Raw genomic sequence first — 20,459 nt, 5'->3', positions numbered from 1 at the left:
CAAATAGATTTTTGAGACAAAATCTTACAATGTTGGCCTCGCTGCCTTGCAAATTGCTACATAGATGAGGCTGGCATTGAACCTACAAAGATTTACCTGTTTCTGTCTCCCAAATGCTGGAATTAAAGTATGTGCTACCATGTCTGGCACAAATAAATACATTTCAGTAAGTAAATGAAGTGAGACTTGTATTGCTACAATGTATAGGATTCCATAAACAAATTTTTGGAATGAAGAGTGTGATTGACCTGGTTTAGGCCTTAATTTCATCATGTTAAAAATGACAGGATATATTAAAAATATAATTTTACTGAAATTACATTTAAAATATCTATACAATTAGAACAAGCACCATACCTCACATTGGTTTCATCATTAAATTCCTCGGCCCACTTTTTCCTTGACTGTGCAGTAGTAGAACCATCCAAGCGGTAATAGTCAATATTCCGGAGCCACTTCCCTTCACCTGAAAATGTAAACAGAAAACTCAAAAGAGGAATTTGATGTGTTACCCTACTAATATTAGTAGATTTTCTTCCTTGAGTATCACTTAAAAGGAAGATGGCCAAATTCTTGCTACAAAGCTTGGCCTGAATTTGATCCACCAGGTTGAAGGACAAAGCTGAACTCAAATTGTTTTCTGACCTCCACTCACATCCCCGCACATGCACACATTAAATAAGTGTAATAAAAAAAAAAAAACTTTAAGTGGATGATAGGCCAGGCATAATACTATATGCCTATAATCCCAGCACTAGGGGGGCTAACGGAGAATTTCAGGTTCTGAATCTGAGAAGCTTCTGTAAAGCAAAGGACAACATCAAAAAGACGAAAAGGCAACTTACAGAATGGAAAAAAATTTTCACCAACCCTACATCACACAGGACTGATCTCCAAAATATATAGAGAACTCAAGAAAATAGACATCAAAATTCCAAATAACCCAATTAAAAAATGGGCTACGGATCTAAGAGAATTCTAACAGAAGAATCTCAAATGGCCGAAAGATACTTAAGAAAATGTTCAACATCCTTAGCTATCAGGTAAATGCAAATGAAAACGACTCTGAGATACTACCTTACACCAGTCAGAATGGCTAAGATCAAAAATACCAATGATAGCTTATGTTGGAGAGGATGCAGAGTAAGGGGAACACTCATCCATTGTTGGTGGGAGGGCAAACTTGTACAGCCACTTTGGAAAACAGTATGGCGGTTTCCCAGAAAATTGGGACTCAACCTAGCGCACAATCCAGCAATACCACATTTGGGCATATACCTAAAGGATGCTCAATCATACTATAAGGACATCTGCTCGACTATGTTCATAGCAGCATTACTCGTAATAGCCAGAACCTGGGAACAGCCTAGATGCCCCTCAACCAAAGAATGGATGAAGAAAATGTAATACACATTTAAACAATGGAGTACTACTCAGTGCCTTTAAAAAAAAAAAAAAGAAAGAAAAAAGAAAAACAATGACATCTTGAAATTTGCAGGCAAATGGATGGAACTAGAAAAACCATCCTCAGTGAAGTAACCCAGATCCAGAAAGAGGAGCATGGTATGTACTCACTTATAGTGGATATTAGACATAAAGCAAAGGATAACCAGCCTACAGTCCTTAACCCCAGAGAAGCTCGGTAACAAGGAGAACCCTATGAAAAACATATATGGATCCCCCTGGAAAGGGGAAACAGACAAGATCTTCTGAGAAAATTGGGACATGGGGATGGAGGAGGAAGGGAGGATAGAAGGGGAGGAGGAAGGAAAAAGGAAAAGGGGAAGGATTAGTTGAGGAAACGGGATAGTAGAGATGGGGGAAGGACAGAGAGGGAGAACAAGGAAAAAGATATCTTGATTGAGTGAGACATTATGGGGTTAGCAAGAAACCTGGCACTAGAGAAGTTCCCAGGAATCCACAAGGATGACCCCAGCTAAAATCCTAAGCAATAGAGAAGAGGGTACCAAACTGGCTGTGTCCTATAGTCAGATTGATGAATATCTTAAATGTCATCATAGAACCTCCATCCAGCAGCTGATGGAAACAGATACATGCTATGGGATAATGCTCTTGTACCCTGTAATGATTTGTCACTTTTATAGGTTTAATAAAAGAATGATTGGCAAGTAGCCAGGCAGGAAGTAAAGATGGGGTGACCAGACTAGGAGAATTCTAGGAAGAGGAAAGGCTCAGTTTAGAGTCGCCACCTAGACGCAGAGGAAGCAAGATGAAAATGCTGCAGTGAGAAAAGATAGCAAGCCATGTAACTAATCATAGATAAGAATTATGGGCTAATTTTAAGTTGTGAAACCTAGTTAATAATAAGCCTGAGCTAATAAGCCAAACAGTTTATAATCAATATAAGCCTCTGTGTGTTTCTTTGGGACTGAACTTGTGGCACCAGGAGGGAAAGAAATTTTTGTTTACAGATGCAGAGATCTACAGCAGGTTCCCCTGCTGTCAGGCTGGAGTTGCTGAACTCCCATTAACTCACTTAAGCTATTTCAGTAGGCATCTGCATCATGGTATTGATCCCTTTATGCATATTATTGCTCCTCTCTCTCTTTACTTGAACTTTGGTAGTTCAGCAACTCCAGCCCGACAGCAGGGGAACCTGCATAGGACCAAACCAGGCCCTCTGAATGTAGGAGACAGTTGTGTGGCTTGGGCAGTTTGGGGGGCCACTGGTAATGGGACCAGGATTTATCCCTACTGCTTATACAGGTTTTTGGAACCCATTCTCTTTATATGAATACCTTGCTCGGCCTAGATATAGTGGAAAGGGCATTAGCCCTGCCTCAAAGCAATGTGCTAGACTTTGCTAACTCTCCATGGGAAGCCTTACTCTCTCTGAGGAATGGATGGGGGTTGGAGTGGGGAGGAAGGTAGAGGGAGTAGGAGGAGGGGAGGAAATAGAAACTGGGATTGGTATGTAAAATGAGAAAATATCTTTAAAAAAATACAGAAACTTTAAAAAAAATTAAATGGATGGTATAGCAGGCATAATAGTACATGCTTATAATCCCAGCACTAGGAAGACTGATGGAGAATTTCAAGTCCAGGTCAGACTAGTACTCCATAACTAGATATTCTCAAAAATCAAAATAAGATTAAAAAAAAAAGATATAGCTAAGTTGGCAAAGTGCATGAAGCCCTGGATTCTCAGTACAAAAGAAAACTAGATGTGGTAGAGAGTAAATGCATACAATTCCAGCACCACTTGGGAGGTAGAGGCAAGAGGACAGGAACTTCAAGGCCAAGCTCAGATAGAGTGAATTTGAGACTATATATATAGGAACAGAAACAAACTGGGTTAATGGCTCATGGCTGGCTATGCAAATATGAGGATCTGAGTTCTGATCCCTAGCACCCAGGCAAAAGCTGGGCATGGTGTTGGGCTCCTGATGCTAAGGGCTTACTGGCCTGTCGGCCTAGCTGGATTTGTGAGCTCCAGCTCCAGTCAGTGAGAGACTTTGTTTCAAAAAAAAAAAAAAAAAAGAAAGAAAGAAAGAGTGACTGAGGAAGATACCTGAGGCTGACTCTGATCCTTCAGGTACTCAGAGGCACTTGTGTATAGGCACACATATACACACAAAAACCAAACAAGAAGGTGGGTTATATTACTGAACAGATGAGCAGTATACTCTTCTAGCATGTACAAAGCCCTGAGGTTCCATACTCAGAAAACAGAAATGAATTTATCTATTCTTATTGTACAAAATATATCCTTCCCCCCTTTCCAGTGTTGTATTGAGACAGGGTTTCACCCCATAGCCAACACTGCCAACACAATCCTTCTTGTCTCTGCCTTCCTAGTGCCAGAATTATAGTACTGTCATTATGTCTAGCAGAAAGACGGTCCTTTCCAAAACAAGAGATAATTAATTACATCATGAATAAATTCACCACACTGGCTCTGGTGGCTCATGCCTGTAAATCCTAGTATCTTGCTCAAACAAGAGATAGAAAATACCTGAGAAATGTCAGCCTCTACCCTCCCTGGCCTGGAACTTTAGGTCAGTAACTCTCAAGATTCTGTAGTTCTCTGACTTTTGACATTTTGCACAGACAGCTAGATTATAATTTCTAATCTGAATCTGATAATCTAAATTAAAACCCACAGTATTCCAAATTCCGATACTTAAAAAACTTCAGATTCCCAAACACTTTTTAATTTGCAACTAGGGTTATATGTGTTTGATCAAGCACTACCATAATTTACTGTGGTGTTCCTTAAATCTAACGTACACAATACACAGTGCCAATTCTAGGAATAGTAAAAATAGTCACTTAAAAAACTCCATTGGTAGTTGTACCCAATGCTTGCAAAGACAAATTATGAAATTAGAAATAAACTGAGCCAGGCAGTGGTGATACATGCAGCACTCAGGAGACACAGGAAGGTGAATCTCTCTGAGTTTGAGGCCAGCCTGGTCTACAGAGCTAGTTCCAGGTCAGTAAGGGTTAGAAAAACTCGCCCCAAACTCGATGATAAAAAAAAAAGGAACCAAATTGAAAAGCATGTTAAAAAAACAAAAATAGGTCAACTTTACTAGTGATCAGAAAAAAATATAAATTAGCCTAACAAAGAAACACCCCAAAACAAAGTCAAGGACTTGGTGAGTAAAAACGGTGATTTACAAGCTGTCTCTGAAATACAAGAATCAGAGTAACTGCCAGGTGGTTGTGGTGCACACCTTTAATCCCAGCACTTGTGAGGCAGAGGCAGGAGGATCTCTCTGAGTTCAACGCCAGTCTGGTCTACAGAGTGAATTACAAGACAGTCAGATCTATTATACAAAGAATTCCTGTCAGAAAATCAAAAAAAGAATCAGAATAACCAAGGGCTTTATTCTGAAGAGAGAAGGGAGGGAAAGCATGAGGAAACATGACAAAGTAGACAGGACCGTTGAAAGGCATAGAGAAAGAGAAAGGTTACAAACACAACCATGGGAAGCAACCTAAGCCCACACACAGCTCAGCCTCCAGGGTCTGATTACCTACTATGTGTTGGTTTTTGTTTCTTGTGGTCCTGGAGCTGAAACTTGCTTTGTACATTCAAGTTGCATGCTCTATCACTGAGCTACATCCCCAGGCTCTTCAATAAGTTTAATAAAGAACTGCCCTATAGAACTATGACAGCCTGCAATTCCATTCAAAATATTAGAAAATTCATGTTTAAATATACAAAAACTCAAAATACTCAAAACATCACCGTTTACAATAGCCCAAAGGTGAAAACATACCCAGTATCAATGAATGACTGATGAAAATGTGAAATGAGGCAGACAGTGGGATGATGGGGGATTTCCCTTTGTATGCTGTGATTACCATTAATGAATAAAGAAACTGCTTTGGACCTATAATAGGGCAGAACTTAGGTAGGCAGAGAAGACAGAACTGAATGCTGGGAGAGAAGGGCAGAGAGAGAGAGAGGCCATGGAGCCGCCACCAGAGTCAGACATGCTGAAACTTTGCTGGTAAGCCACTGCTACGTGGCGATAGGCAGATTAATAGAAAAGAGTTAAATTAATATAAAAGTTAGCCAATAAGAAGCTAGAGCTAATGGGCCAAGCAGTGATTTAATTAATATGGTTTCTATGTAACTATTTTGGTTCTGGGCAGCCAAGACAAACAAGCGGTCTAGTCCAACAGTGGGATAATAGATCATATACAAAGTATAACTTAATAACACCTGCCACAAATAGAATAACATTGAATTTAGCTCACAAAGTGAAAGAAGCTAATAATGAAACACTGTATTACCATATTAGATTTTTGATAAATGGATTTTAGCAAATCTTGGCACAAAAGAATAACAACAGAAAAATACATTAATATAATTCAGTGTAGTAGTCATTTTACTATTTGTATCCCATAAACATCATACCTTAAATATACAAAAGAAATATTTAAACAAACAAAATAAAATAAAACAAAACAAGCAAGCACAATAACTAATGGTGTGACGCACTCAAGCACAAAGTTGAGGCCAGAAGATCATGAGTTTGGGGCCAGCCTAGTTAAACATCAAGAACCTGTTTTAAAACAGGGGATGAAAGGGGAAGAAACAGAGATGATACATAGATGTCTGTGAATAAACACAAGGAGAAAATACAAGCTAATTCTGAATGTCAGGGTTGTGAAAAATTGCAGTTTGGTTTCCTTTATCCTTAAAATGTTTATATATGCTCAAGTGAGTGTTTTAAAACTTATAATAATGTAGGCACACTTATAACTTACCTTTATAGATAAGAGGTTTATCTTTATCTTCTGTTTTCTCCCTACTAGCCAATTCGAGAAAATCTTCAATCAAGTCCAAAGATATGAGTGACTGGCTAAAAACAAGACTTGAAAAAAAAAAATAACAGACTAGTGTTCATAGATTAGAAGATCAATCCAGTAATTATTTCTCCTAATTAAGTATTAATTTAACACAAAATCTTATAATTAAAATCTAAAAGGTTCAGCAAGATATACCTTGAAAAAATTAAAAAGCTGACTGTAAGATTTGTATGAGTGTTAGGCACAAGACCAAAAAAAAAAAAAAAAAAAAACCTGAAAAGGTAACTCAGCTCTAAATCACCAAAAGGCAGGAGAATATCAATGGAACAGAGCCTATCTGGACACAAACATAGTAACAGTTTGGTTGTCTCAGTTGTCTTCCCCAGAATCAAACACTCTACTGAATCAATTAATTCTGAACTACAAACTAAGTTCTTGATGGAACCGAAGTTCCTAGAAATGCTATTTAATTGCTATTAATATAGAATTTGAACAATTATTCTAGACAAGAAGTCAGCCTGAACCAATAAGCAAGTAAGACTAGTCTGGGAATCACTAAGCTAAGAACCACGCAAAGAACTTAAGAATCACTTAGGAACAAATGTCAAAATACTAATAACTGTTTCCTAGCTGCAAATAACAAAGAAAAGTTGATATCTGATTGTCAAAAAAATGTTCATACTTGCACAAGACACTTTTTACCTACTTTATTAGCATTTCATAAGAAAATACAAAGAGCAGCGGGGTGGTGGTTGCACGCACCTCTAATCCCAGCACTTGGAAGGCAGAGGCAGGCGGATCTTTGAATTTGAGGCCAGTCTGGTCTACAAGTGCTAGTTCCAGGACAGGTTTGAAAGTCAAACAGAAACCCTGTCTCAACACCCGCCCCCAAAAGAAAGGAAATATAAACAAGAATATAAGACTGACTATATGGTTCAGTGGGTAAAATAGCTTGCCATCATCAGTCCAGACAAGTTGAGTTCAATCCCTGGGTTCCACAATGATGGATGGAAAGATCCAATTCCCAAAGTATTCTTGTTACTTCCTCACATGTGCTATGGCACAGGCAACATTCACGTATGTAATTAGAAACTTTTAAAAAGCAATACCCACAAAAACAAATCATTGGGGATAGATGGACTTAATTATTATCTACTTCCTGGTCCCTGTGAAAAATGGCAGCTACACACTGCCTTTGCCATGCATATCCCTTTATAATGAATGGAGTAAAAATCCCTCTGAAACCATGAGAAAACGCTCCTCCTTTAAGCTGTTTCTATCATGTATTTTGTTACAACAATGAGAAAGTGAGTAAGACAGATAATATCCAAAAAATTGAAGGTGCTAATGATCAAGCCCAGTAGTCTTCTATACACTAGGCAAGCACTCTAAGCTATAGACACACCTAAGCTCTCAAATTGTTTTTAAACCACAGAAATTGATAACAGAAAAACATATCTGTAGTATCATTTCTTCTCCTGTACAAAGTCTAAACTCAAGTATCTACTTCCTACTTTTCATCTTTCATGAATAACAAAAATTATTCAAACTTAGCATGGCTCAAAGAAAAAATTCTTTATTTCTTCTAATGTACTTGTTTAGTCTATAGCCCTCTTTATTTTAGTAAATAATACCATAATACCACAATCCATCTAAATTGCAGATCTAGTAGTCGTCTTTGATTATTTATTGCCCATATTTAATCTGTCAATTCCTATTGTTTCTAACCAAAACATAACATTTACCAACTAATCCCAGGACCTGGGAAGCGAAGGCAGAAAGATTATTGAGTTTAAGACCACCCTAAACTATACAGTAAAAACCCTGAAGCACTGAAGAAAAAACTTGATTATGTACTCAGAAACACAGTTTATACTTTCATTACATTGTAATAATAAAATATACTTTACATGAGAAGAAAACACTAGATTTATTTAAATAAGCTTTATAAACAATAGTAACTATACTAAAAAGTTCATTTATATAATAGATATATGAAAAAGCTTACACTTTATCCCCAATTTCTTCTGCCATTCGAAGAATTTCAAAAAGAAGTACCATTTTTCCAGAATGCTCTAAAACCTCAGCATCAGCATCTGTAACAAAATCTTTGTACCAATCTGGAGCGGGACTACTTGGATTAGAAGTGGAAGTAGTTTTACCTAAATAAAATAAATAGAACATAAGTAAGTATATTAATCAGGAAAAAAACTGAATGAGACCAAAAGGAGCAAAATAAGCCAGAGTAAGAAGGGTTAAGGGACTGATGAATATTTGGTACAGGGACAGACAGATGACCACGAAGGCCATCACAAGAGAAAGCTCTACACTGAGGAAAGGGCATTGAATGGAAAGAGATGAAGGTTGGCGATATGCAAGGTAGTAGCAAGCAAAAGATGGATTCTGACAGAATTCAAGAAGACAGATGCTACAAGCAGGGCTGAGGAGGTCAGAATGAGATTATAAGAGGTGGAAATCCCACAGACCATAAAAAACTAAAACCCTGAAAATATACTATGAAAGACATGAAACAACAGAGACAGAGAGAACAAGGAAGAAAATCTCTTCCCCGTGCCACTAAACCCAAACAGTGACCTCAGAAATCATCCACTCACACTAAACCATTGTGTTTTTAGTTTAAAAGAAAATTTGGCCATAAAAGAAACAAGAAGAAAGTATAAGAAATAATCTGCTAGGTAATTTAAATGTAATTAGAATCAAAATAAAAAAATTAGGTTAACATGCTTCTACACTTTCAACTCTGTTGCAAAGTATTTTAAATCTTAATGTTATAAAAAGCATAGAGCATAGTGAACTGTGTTTCATATCTAATCTTCATCAATATTTTAACTGTACTTAGTACAGATGAGTCTAAGATATAAGTTTATTTTCACTGCTTTTCCTAAGACCGAACTAATCCTCTACTTTCTATATATCTGTCATTTCTGTTCTACTCCAAGTATAGCCCTAAACTGTGCAACATCTTGGTTAGCATTTTAAGCTGTGGACAAATAGTACCATCCTGCTTGTATCGTTCTGCAAATTATTGCTCAGTGTGGTTTCTCATGCGAAATGTAGTTATTCACGTGTGTCATTTAGCTTTTTGATTCAATCACACTAACTGCCATGTAGTGTGCAACTACATGATTATGTAATCTGCTATTAAGGTTCTGTCTGTAAGATAAAATGTTTCTCTATGAAAGCAAAAGGAATGTTCAATGCTGAGGCTATATTTTCTCATATACCATACATTTTATACCACAAAGTTACAGGATGATTCCTACAACAGCACAACATACCAACTTTATAGAGTCTTTATCCAGTATTTATAGAATCTTATTTTCTTGAGAATCTGGCTATGCTGTTTTGTGATCTCACTTTCTCCAGGCTGCTTATTAACAATTTTAGTCATAAAAATTTCCTAAGGTTAATATTTCTAGTATTCTATTATTTTCTTTTAAAAATTCGAAAATGTGCCAGTCAGTGGTAGCACACACCTTTAATCCCAGCACTCAGGAGGCTGAGGCAGGCTTGTAGGCCAGCCTGCTCTACAAGAGCTAGTTCCAGGGCAGGCTCCAAAGCTACAGACAAACCCTGTCTCACAAAACAAAACAAAAGAAAAATTTTAAATGTACTTATTGTGTTTGACATAGGGGGACACATCTGTGGGGGTCAGGGGCCAACTGTGTGAAGTCCATTCTCTCCTTCCACCTTCATGTGGGTTTCTGGTATCAAACTCAAGTCTGCAAGCTTATAATATCTTGCCAACCATGTTTTAAAAATATTTCTATTTTGCTTTTATCAATAATACATGTGTACACTTTGAATACTGATCACTCCTCACCTCCAACTTCCAACCAGTTCTGCACACCATTTAACCTCCCTTCTAATCTCTCTATTAAAGAGATTTGTGTGTTCATTTTCTTCTGTGACACACGATAAACCAGGGCCATCTGTGCAAAATGTGAGTTTGGAGCTATCAACTGGAAGGTGGTGGCAACAGCAGAGGTTATATGACTGAGACAGTCATTTATTTACCCCTTGTCAGAAGCTAACGACTGCCAATAGTTGAGAGATAAAGAGTGACCCTGTGATCCCTCTCCTATTTCCTTGACTGAATGTTGAAAGAGCTGGTCTGGTGTGGGCTCAACTCAGGTAACTACAGTTCATATGAGTTAATGTAACAGTTAGTGGTGCTCCATTGCTCTTCATCTTTAGCTTCCCACTATTACATAGGTCCAGGTCCCTGAAACTACTGGCCTGTGGTTAGTCTGGGAACATGAATGGTAAACTGTCCTCTTCGCTAACATGAAAACATGACTTGGTGACCACAACTCATCGCACACAGGTAATTTGGGGGGAAAAAAAAAACAATGTGGCTTATTCTGAGCACTCTTTGTGGGAGTCTAGAATTTGGAGTCACCACGTACCAGCCCCCAGTAAAAACACTTGAACAAGGAATCTCTAATAGGCTTCTCTAGTAAACAATACTTTGTACATGCAGTAACTGAGTGCTAAAGAAGAGCACTCTAGAAGACTCCAAAGAGTGCACTTGTTTGAAAGAAAATGGCCCACAAAGTGAGTGGCACTATTAAGAGGTGTTGCCTTATTAGAGGAAGTGTTGTGTGTCACTGCAGAGGCAGACTTTAAAATCTGTTTTGCTTAAAGATCCCTCAGTTTGACTTGGCAGTTGACTTCCAGTGAACTGCAAGATATAGGACTCTCAGCAGGTCTAGTCTGCCTGCACACTGCCATGCTCCCCTTTATGACAATTATGGTCTGAACCTCTGAAACTAAGTAAGCTACAACAATTAAATGTTTTCTTTATAAGAGCTGTCATGGTCATGGTGTCTCTTCACAGCAACTGAAACGCAAACTAAGTTATGGAGTGATGTTTAGAAGTTTCCTTTGGACTTTACTCCATGTCCTTTTATCCTTGTTGACCTTGTGTTATAATAAACCATAGTCCTGAATATGACTATCCCCTGGATTTTCTGATACGTTCTAGTCAATCAATGAGCTTGGACACAGTCTTGAGGACCTTGGAACATAACTTATTAAACAAATGTGAACACGTTTTATAATCAGTCACCTAGCAAACAGCCAATGCTTCTGGAGAATAGTGCACTAAAATAATTTTAATATGAAATCATCAGAACACAAAAATGCTAGCAGAAAGTAAAAATGTGAAGCTATATAGAAAGTAATTATAATTTCCAAGCAAACAGAACAAATTCCACTCTTTTTTGTGTGGGTAACTGAGGATCAAACCCAGGGAATCCTGAATGCTAAACATGTGAACTACCATTGAACCATGACTTTAGCCCTTCCATTCTAATTTTGCTCTTACTAAATATAATAATAGTCTATTATCTTAGCTGGTAGAATGCTTTTCTAGCATACATGAACCCCTGGACACCATCCTCAGAACTGCAAAAATAAAGTATCATGGCATATATCTATAAGCCTAACACTCTGAAGATAGATATAAAAGAATAGAAGTTCAAGATCAAACTCAGATACAGATCAACAACAACCTGGACCGTTTCTCTAAAATAAATAATACAGAAACCTATGGGGTATTCTAAGTAATAGATATTCTGGCTTGGTATGGTAGACCATGTCTCTAATCCCAGTAGCAGGGAGGCTAAGTAAGGATAATTTCAAGTTCAAGGCAAGTCTCTGTTAGATTGCAAGTTCCAAGCCAGCATAAACTACACAGAACTTATGTCTCAAAAACAAACAAATCCTTAGCAGTATATAAAATTAAAATTCATAAACAAGTATGTCACACTGATTTTTCTTATTTCATCATCCACATTTAGTTATAACTTCTGTTATAACTCTGCGCTGTGTAAAGACGCATAACATGTTATTGGGAACTGAATGAATTCAGAACTATTTTATATATGTTCTAGATCCTTGAAGAATCATAGAAGGCACAGAATATGATGTGTTAAAAAGCAATACACTTACTCAAAACTTCTTGATGCTTTCTAAACATATTTAAATAAATGGACTACTGTTGTATATCGAGTAATCGTTCACTGTACATTTTAAAGGGGGGAAAAACCATTAACATGTCGGCAAAACACCTATACACATAAAATAAATAATAAAGGTAAGAAGGGAAAGGGGAGAGAGACAGACAATTAAAGTGTATGTGGGGGGGGAAAAAGCAGCAGCAGCATAGTTCTACGGTCTGAAATATGGTTTCCCCTCCCTAAAACTCATTTTAAATTTTGATTCCCAAGAGATGGATAGGTTGTTAAGGCAGATGAATAAACCAGAATAATGTAATGGTGAACACCGATAAAACTGAGGAGGCTAAGGCAGGAAGATCATGAGTTTGAGGCCAAGAAAACCCTATCTCAGAAAATAAATAAATAAAAGAGGAATTAAAGGGAGTCATCTTGTGAGAATTATTATGATAATTCCTTTTGTGTTTTATCTGCTCCTTGAGTGCCCATTTGGTCTCTTATTTTCTACAAGGTGAACAGCATAAGACTCTCACTACATACATGCAAACATGGGATGCTAAGCCTCTAGAATTGTGAGCCCTAATAGAACTTTTTCCTTTACAAACTATACAATCACTTGGATAAAAACAAATATAGTATATTCTTAAATGAAGATCATTTAAATCTAAAGAACAAAGTTGTATTTTACCATCTATCCTAGAGAACGCTTATGATTATATATGCTACAAAATACAAAATATATCTACAAATAAGTAACTTCTACTTAACTTCACACAGACATTAAAAAACAAAAGCCACAGTCTAGCAGTCAAAACTTGTCTTTTGGAACTCATAACTTTTTCTGCTTTCTTTCAAGGACACACCATACTGCCTTCTACACCCTGCTCCAGTGCCCAAGTCCTTCACATTAGAGCATATATAAAAAGAAGAGATACTTCAGAAAACATACCAGAAAAAAAGAGTGGAAGCAGCTAAACATTTTTAAAAGCAATCCAGTCACATATACCACTTGTACTTCTTGGTGATAAAAGGAACGTTGGCCAACTTTTAAAGTTAATATCTTATTCCTTGAGAATTTCATACATGCATCAAAAGTCTATCCCCATTGCCTCCCCGCTTCAATCAATTCTCCCACCCCTCTGACTTCCATGTTACTTATTTACAGCACTCAACAATTCTTTCTCTTTTCAGCCAAAACAGAAAAAAGAAATTCAGTAACCATATTTCCATACAATTATTTCCAGAAACACACATATAGAGAGAGACAGCAGAACTATAAGCAGAAAGGGGGGAGAAGAAAGCACAGAAGGAGATAGAAGCAGCTTTCCAATGCATTAACTCTATAAGAACAGGTTTTGCTGTCTTAATGAAAATATTCTTTTAATTCTATTAGGAAGATGAATGCTGATAAAGCTGCTTTAATAGATGGAGTAGCCAGAGAGAAGAAAAAAAGGGAAATTTTGTAGTTTAAATCTCATGACTCCCCTGATTTGGAGAATCCAGGGTTTGTGGTTAGGCTGCCACCTGTCTATTCCACAGAGGTACTGAAAAGAGAAGCGTTTATAGAAGAGTCACTAAGTTAGTCAGCTGCAGACCTTTGCTCACTCAAGCTTATTTGATCACAAGATCATCCAGCTGTCACCCACACTGCTTTCCTCCTCACTGATGCTTAGCTACTGGGCTCTAGAGCTTCCCAATGCCAAATATTTAGAGCCATTTACAAGTGCAGTATTTGAAATAATCTGATATTTGGTCCAGGCTTCAAAGCTCCTATAGAGAACATAGAAAGGCTAAACACTAATTCTTCATCATATACAAGGGGAGAAGAGCTGAACCCACTGAACAGTAAACTCTAAGACTTTTTACTTTCATATAAGAGAGAGAAAAACAGCAAAATAAACAGCACATGTTATAGAGGAAACCAAAGCAGGTAATTATAGACTATGAAGAATTTGAAAGAAAAAAACCTAAATGATTAAAATTCATTCTAATATATACAATTCATTACCTGAAATGCTTCCAGATTTCCTATGTAGTTAAGTGGAAATCCTTGCGATTAGACATATTTGGGCCTGAATGGTAGTTCTACAATTCATTTAAAAACCTAAATTAACCAATGACATTGCAGTATCACGAAAGAACTGTTAGTTACACACAGAATCAGAATAATTGAGTGCAGGTTTATAAAATCAACTTAACAACTACCTTTCCTTTTGTCCTCCCTCTAAAATACCAGACGGAAAAAAATGAATTGCCTACAACTAAACATTAGTTGGAAATTGTTGCAACTCTGTGCCCTCTTTCATTTTAGGTTCTTAATAACCTAAGCAAAGAAATTCCTTTGCATCAACATTAGGATAACAAAGGACAAAAAAAGCACTAATGACCTAACATGGTCTAAGTCAAGGTTCCACAAGAAAGGCAACATTCATTACACTCACTTTCCTCTAGCTTCACAGAACCTGAGGGATTGTTTCCTGTTTCGTCCACATTTCCTTCTCCACCTCCTCTAGATCTTGAATTCCAGACTTTGATGACTTCAACATCATTGTCACTACCACTTCCACTTGAGCTACTATCCTTTTTCCCTTTTTTACCCTTTGTTTTCTTCTTCCTAAAACAAAAAGAACGAAAATTTCATGTTAAGAAAGCATATTAAAGCTATAAAGTCAATTCTTAGCCGACAACCACAAGTATGGGGTTTTGAATATATCAGCATAGGTAACAAAGTACTCAATTTACTTTGCATACTCATCTGAGCTTAAGCTCATGGAGGTTTCATCAGAATCTGAAGCTATAAATTCATCCATACTATCTTCATCAAAATAACCCTAAACAAAAAAAGACATATGTTTTAGTAGCCCATTTCAGAATATATTGGAAATTCAAGCATTTCATTTCACTTAAATTAACCAACATCAATGAATAAGGACTAAGGAACTATTGAAGATGGGAAGAAACAATGGCTTTTTAACGGGATTGTACAAAAAAAGGTCCTCTATGGGATGATCAAAAAAAAAAAAAAAAGGCACTAGAAACATGAAGAAACAAAGTTTGTTGTTTTGTAGCACAGTTAATTTCTTAGCTCAGGTAAGTTACTATGGCTATACAAGATATTAAAATTAGGAGAAACTGGATTAATTTCTAATCTTTCAATAAATATAAAATTATTCCAAACATAAAAAAAAGAATTAAGACAAGCCTCAGCCAAAGCTGGCCTCACAATGCTTGATCTAACTACCTCAGCCTTCCAAGTGCTGAGAGTACAAATGTGTGTGTCACCATACCCAGCAGGGGTTTTGTTTGTTTGTCGTTGTGGAGACAGGGCTTGCTGTACTATGGACTCCCTATATATCCAAGAATGACTATGACATTCAGATCATCCTACTTCCACTTGCTAGGTGCTGGGATTAGAGATGCATGCTACTTTGCCTGGTTCTCAACATCCATGGGTATTATGCATGCTAGACACTCTACCTATTGAGCTACATTCCCAGCCTAATTTTTTGCATTTTTTCCAGTGTATGTGTGTGTGTATGTGTGCACGCGCATTCACGTGTGCACGTGCACTCACGCAAGCACATGTTGTCAATGGGGATCAAAACTAAGGACCCTATGCTTAATAGCCAAGTATTCAAGTAGTAAGATATGCCTCTACCCCTCTAAAAAAAGTTGAAAGGGCTCAATACAAAAACTTTTAGGACTGGGACTATAACCCCATTGGGTTCAAAGCCAACACATAAACATTTAATGATTCTATAAGTATAATGAATTCAAAACATAGAAATAAGTTAGGCATTGTAGCCACAAGTTGGAGGCTAAAGTGAACTACACATTTAGTTTCAGGTCATCCAGTGATATAGAGTAAGACCCTATCTCAATGGCAATAAAAAGAAATAAAAGTGAACTAAAAGTAAAAGAGGCTGAATTAATGAAACAGAAAGTTGCTTCAGAGAGAGAATATAAAAAAATAACATTTAAATAATTTGAGGCACTTAATTTACCTTATTTTCTTTGCTAATGTAGTCCAGCTGCAAACACCAAGGATGAGTCCAAATTCTACTTAACATCTGAAAGTCTTGAAAGAGCTTTGCGCCTGCCTTTCCTCTTCCACCTTCAGTGCTATTACCTACACCTAACAAAAAGAAACCACAGTTGAAGACACAAGAATTCTCCATTTCCACTATGGTGGTTCTATACTAGGTCTCATACATGCTCAAGCCACGCCCAGTATCTCACTTCACTTCCTGGATAAAGATGTAGCTCCTTCTCTACTCAGCTCCTTCTCCAGCACATGTCTGCCTGCAAGCACCATGTTCTGTCATGATGGTATAAGACTAACCTCTCAAACTGTAGAACACCCAATTAAATGTTTTTTTTTATTTTTCTTTTTTCTTTTTTTTCGACAGCTGTAATGGTCATGATGTCTCTTCACAGCAATAGAAATCCTAAGACAGAAGTGATAAAGATGGAGAGCAAGGAAAGAGATATTTTGATTGAGGGAGTCATTATGGGGCTAGCAAGAAGCCTGGCCCAACTGGTCTTGCCCTGTGATCAGGTTGATGACTATCTTAAATATCACCATAGAACCTTCATTCAGCAACTGATGGAATCAGAAGCAGAGACCTGCAGTGGAGCATTGGGCTGAGCTCCCAAAGTCCAGCTGAAGAGTGGGAGGAGCAAGAATATGAACAAAGAGGTCGAGAGTATGGTGGGTATATCCACTGAAACAGTCTACCTGGGCTAATGGGAAAGAACCAGCTCAGGAACAAACTAGACCCTCTAAATGTGGGTGACAATGATAAGGCTGGGGCAGACTGCGGGGCCAATGGCAATGGCACCAGGATTTATCTCTACTGTTTGTACTGGCTTTTTTGGACCATTCTCTTTGCTCAGCCTAGATATAGTAGGGAGGGCCTTTAACCTTCCCCCAAAGCAATGTGCCTTACCTTCTCTAAGGAGTGGATGGGGGATGGAGAAGGGAATGGGAGTGGGAACTGGGATTGATATGTAAAATGAAAAAAGATAGTTTGTTTTCTTTAAAATAACAGAATTAAAAAAAAAGAACAGAAGTGATAAAATACAGGAAGTAAAATATCTAAAATTTTGAAAAGTTTATTACTATAATATCAGTAGAAATAGCAAATAAAAAGTTCTGATTTTAGTCACAACAAAGTCATAACTACTAACACAAACTATAATCTTTTATCAGTCCCATAATGGGGGGCTCACTGCAATTTTAATTAAAAAGGTCACTAAAAATACATACATACTTTCCCTTATATTTTTGAAATGTCCTAAATTGTATTCATGGCCCCTTTATCTATTACAGATAAAGTGTTGCTCCATACAGATAGGCCTCCAGCAATTCTTTCCAACTATGACAACTCAAAAAGGCTTCTTTCAAAAATTATGTTGAACAAAATATAAATGAGGGTAGGAGAGGAAAATATTCTAGGTAAAGACAGACAAATAATAGTGCTCTTACTACTATGTGAGGGAAAAAAAAATCAAAGACCTGAAATCCACAGAAATACAGAATAATTGGGAGAAGCAAAGGGCTGGGGAAAATGAAGGGATAGAGGGCAACAGGTATAAAATTTCAATCACATATGATAATGTTCTACAGACATAATAGTAAGCATAAGTTGTATACTATAAACTGCTAAGAGTGTATTTTAGGTATTATTTCTATATACAAAATGTATGAGAAAAGAACAGGCATGTTTGATCAGCTATGTTAATTTTCTTGCTATGTAGATATATACATTAAGCGTGTCTTAAGTATAGTACATAATGTTGCTCATTTAAGTCCAATGATGATCTGCTTAAGCTATTCTAGGAATCACTAAAAGCCTTTTGTGTTTCTTGGCCATATTGGTGGAAGAAGAAAAAATGAGGGCATTAAAAATGGGGAAACTTGGGGCCAATGTGGGGCTGGGAAAGGCACATGTTACTAAGCCTAAACTTGATCCCCAGAACCCACATAAGGTAGCAGAGAACTGAGCATTACAGGCTGTGGTCTAACCTGCACATGAGTGCCATGGTCCAAGTGTGTACACATACACTTAAAAAAATAAATGTAATAAAAAAATTAAAAATTGGATGTGGCAGTGCACACCTTTAATCACAGCACTCAGGAAGCAGAATCAAGTTGGGGGCCAATCTGGTCTACATGGTAAGTGTCAGGGTAACAGGAGAATCTGAAAACAGAACTGAAAAGGAATATGGTAGCACAAGCCTATGATCTCAGCATTTGGGACACAGAGGCAAGTGAATCACAAATTTAAAGACATTCCTAGCTAGACAGAAACTTTGATGCCGGCTTGGATGGTGGTGGCAAAAGCCTCTAATCCCAACACTTGGAAGGGGGGGGGGGGGGTGTGAGGCTGCCAGATCTCTGTGAGTTCCAGGAAAGCTAGAAAGCTGTTACAGAGAAAGCACATTTTGATCCCCCCCCCCCCAAAAAAAAGGCAAGGGAAAAACCAACTGAAAGAAATATGGAAACACCTTATAGGAGTTAGTTCTACAATTAGTTTATCTCAAAATATGCACTGATGAAATAATCTCCTTTAACACAAAAATCTGATTTTATATCCTCTAATATTTCTGGGCCAATTAGTGAAAATAAACACTTAAGATGACCAAAAAAAATCTCCAAGACATAACCTACCTAATACAAAGTACCCAAGAGAATTCTATATATTCACAAATAACTGAAAAAAAATATGATATTAAATTATCTCATCAACGCAGGTCTAGAAAGTTGAAGAATGTGGCTCACTTTTCATGTGCAAACATGTTTTACATCAGTTGAAATCGAAATCATGCAGTTTCCATCATTTGCTAATTGGCTTCAATATTCAGGCATTACACATCATTGCTGAACTGTCCTCTAAAGGAATTGTTAAAAACCATGATGTTCTTACTTCAATATTTGACGAAAGAAGTTAAGATTAGAGATAGTACAGAAATCTTGTCTGTATCACCAAACAGTTCAACACAAGCTGTGTTTGATTTATAAATTGTACTATAGGATACTAGAATAATAAAATCTTCAGGCTGACTGCTTAAGAAAAAACATCAATTTCTTGAGGAAAATTAATCCTTAGTCAAAGGAATATCAGGAACTATGGTCAAAAGTGCTTCTGGTCACAGGGTAACAGGAAAGCATTCGTAAAAACAAAAAGAAATGTCAAAAAAAGATAAAGGAATTATTGGGGCATAGCAACTGGAATGCTCAGGTAAAGCAAATACAGTTTAAAGAAATGCTACAGGAAATCTTGATGTTATATAAAACTTTGAAGTCATAAACAACAGAATAAACTGAATATAACTTTTGAAAATAAGTCACTGTGTTTTTCTTTCAAAGACTTATTAAGTATGGGAATACAATGCATGCCTGTACTTCCTTCCAGTACTCAAAAGCTCAGAACAGAATATCATGAGTTCAAAATCATCTTGATATATACATCAAGATCTTGTTTCTCCCCTAAAAAGTTTTACAGAGATATAATATATAGAGTATGAAATTACAAATTAAAAGTATAAAATCCAGTGACTTTTACTCTACTCACAACCATTGTCACAATTCAAAGACTTTTGGCTGCTAGAAAGCCTTTGCTGGTTTTGTCTTTGCAGTGGTGGGTATTGATTCTAGAGTAAAACACATGCTGGCTAAGCTCCATGCATCTGAGCTACACCTCAACCCCACAATTGAGCTTGAAAATACTTTCATCACCACTACAAAACACTACACAACTTAGCCTCAACCTCCTCATTCCCTCCTTTGCATAGCCCTTAGCCAAACTGCATCTAATGAATCTGTAGATTTGCCAATACATGATGTTTCAAATAAGCAGCATCATAAACTTATGCATGGCTTCCTTATTGCCAAATATTACCCATTATATGTATAGTCCTTGTTTCTTCATCCATTCATTTTGTTAACAAACATCGTTTCTGCACTTGGGTATGTGTTTATGAAAAATGTTACGATCAACATTGAAATTAAAACTTCATTTCAATTGTGTATACATCTAGGATTAGAACTGGTGAATAATCCTAAATCTTGGCCACTTTTTACTTTTCTTTTATCATATCCTATTTCATGTATAGTGATCCATCACTGTGTGCCTGCCTTGCATTCATTTCCTAAGTAATAATATAAGTAAATGCCAGTTGTTTATA

The 20,459-nt window shown here is 37.0% G+C and overlaps 1 protein-coding gene across 1 annotated transcript in view; it reads right to left on the bottom strand.

The window, feature by feature from the left end:
- Atrx (ATRX chromatin remodeler) overlaps positions 1-20,459 on the bottom strand; it is a 158,726-nt gene that overhangs the window by 28,551 nt on the left and 109,716 nt on the right. Inside the window, exons 22-27 of the mRNA XM_050130457.1 lie at positions 16,274-16,404; positions 15,012-15,100; positions 14,711-14,883; positions 8,297-8,450; positions 6,247-6,353; positions 358-466 (exon numbers count right to left, since the gene is read on the bottom strand). Coding sequence (XP_049986414.1) covers positions 358-466; positions 6,247-6,353; positions 8,297-8,450; positions 14,711-14,883; positions 15,012-15,100; positions 16,274-16,404 — 763 coding nt within the window. The remainder of the gene's footprint in view (positions 1-357; positions 467-6,246; positions 6,354-8,296; positions 8,451-14,710; positions 14,884-15,011; positions 15,101-16,273; positions 16,405-20,459) is intronic.

This window comes from Alexandromys fortis, unplaced genomic scaffold, assembly GCF_014885135.2.
Source record: "Alexandromys fortis isolate MF-2015 unplaced genomic scaffold, M_Fortis_MF-2015_v1.1 scaffold_326, whole genome shotgun sequence".
In the NCBI taxonomy this organism is placed as follows: domain Eukaryota; kingdom Metazoa; phylum Chordata; class Mammalia; order Rodentia; family Cricetidae; genus Alexandromys; species Alexandromys fortis.
Note: the sequence above shows the minus strand (reverse complement) of the source record. Positions and strands in the feature narration are given on the sequence as shown.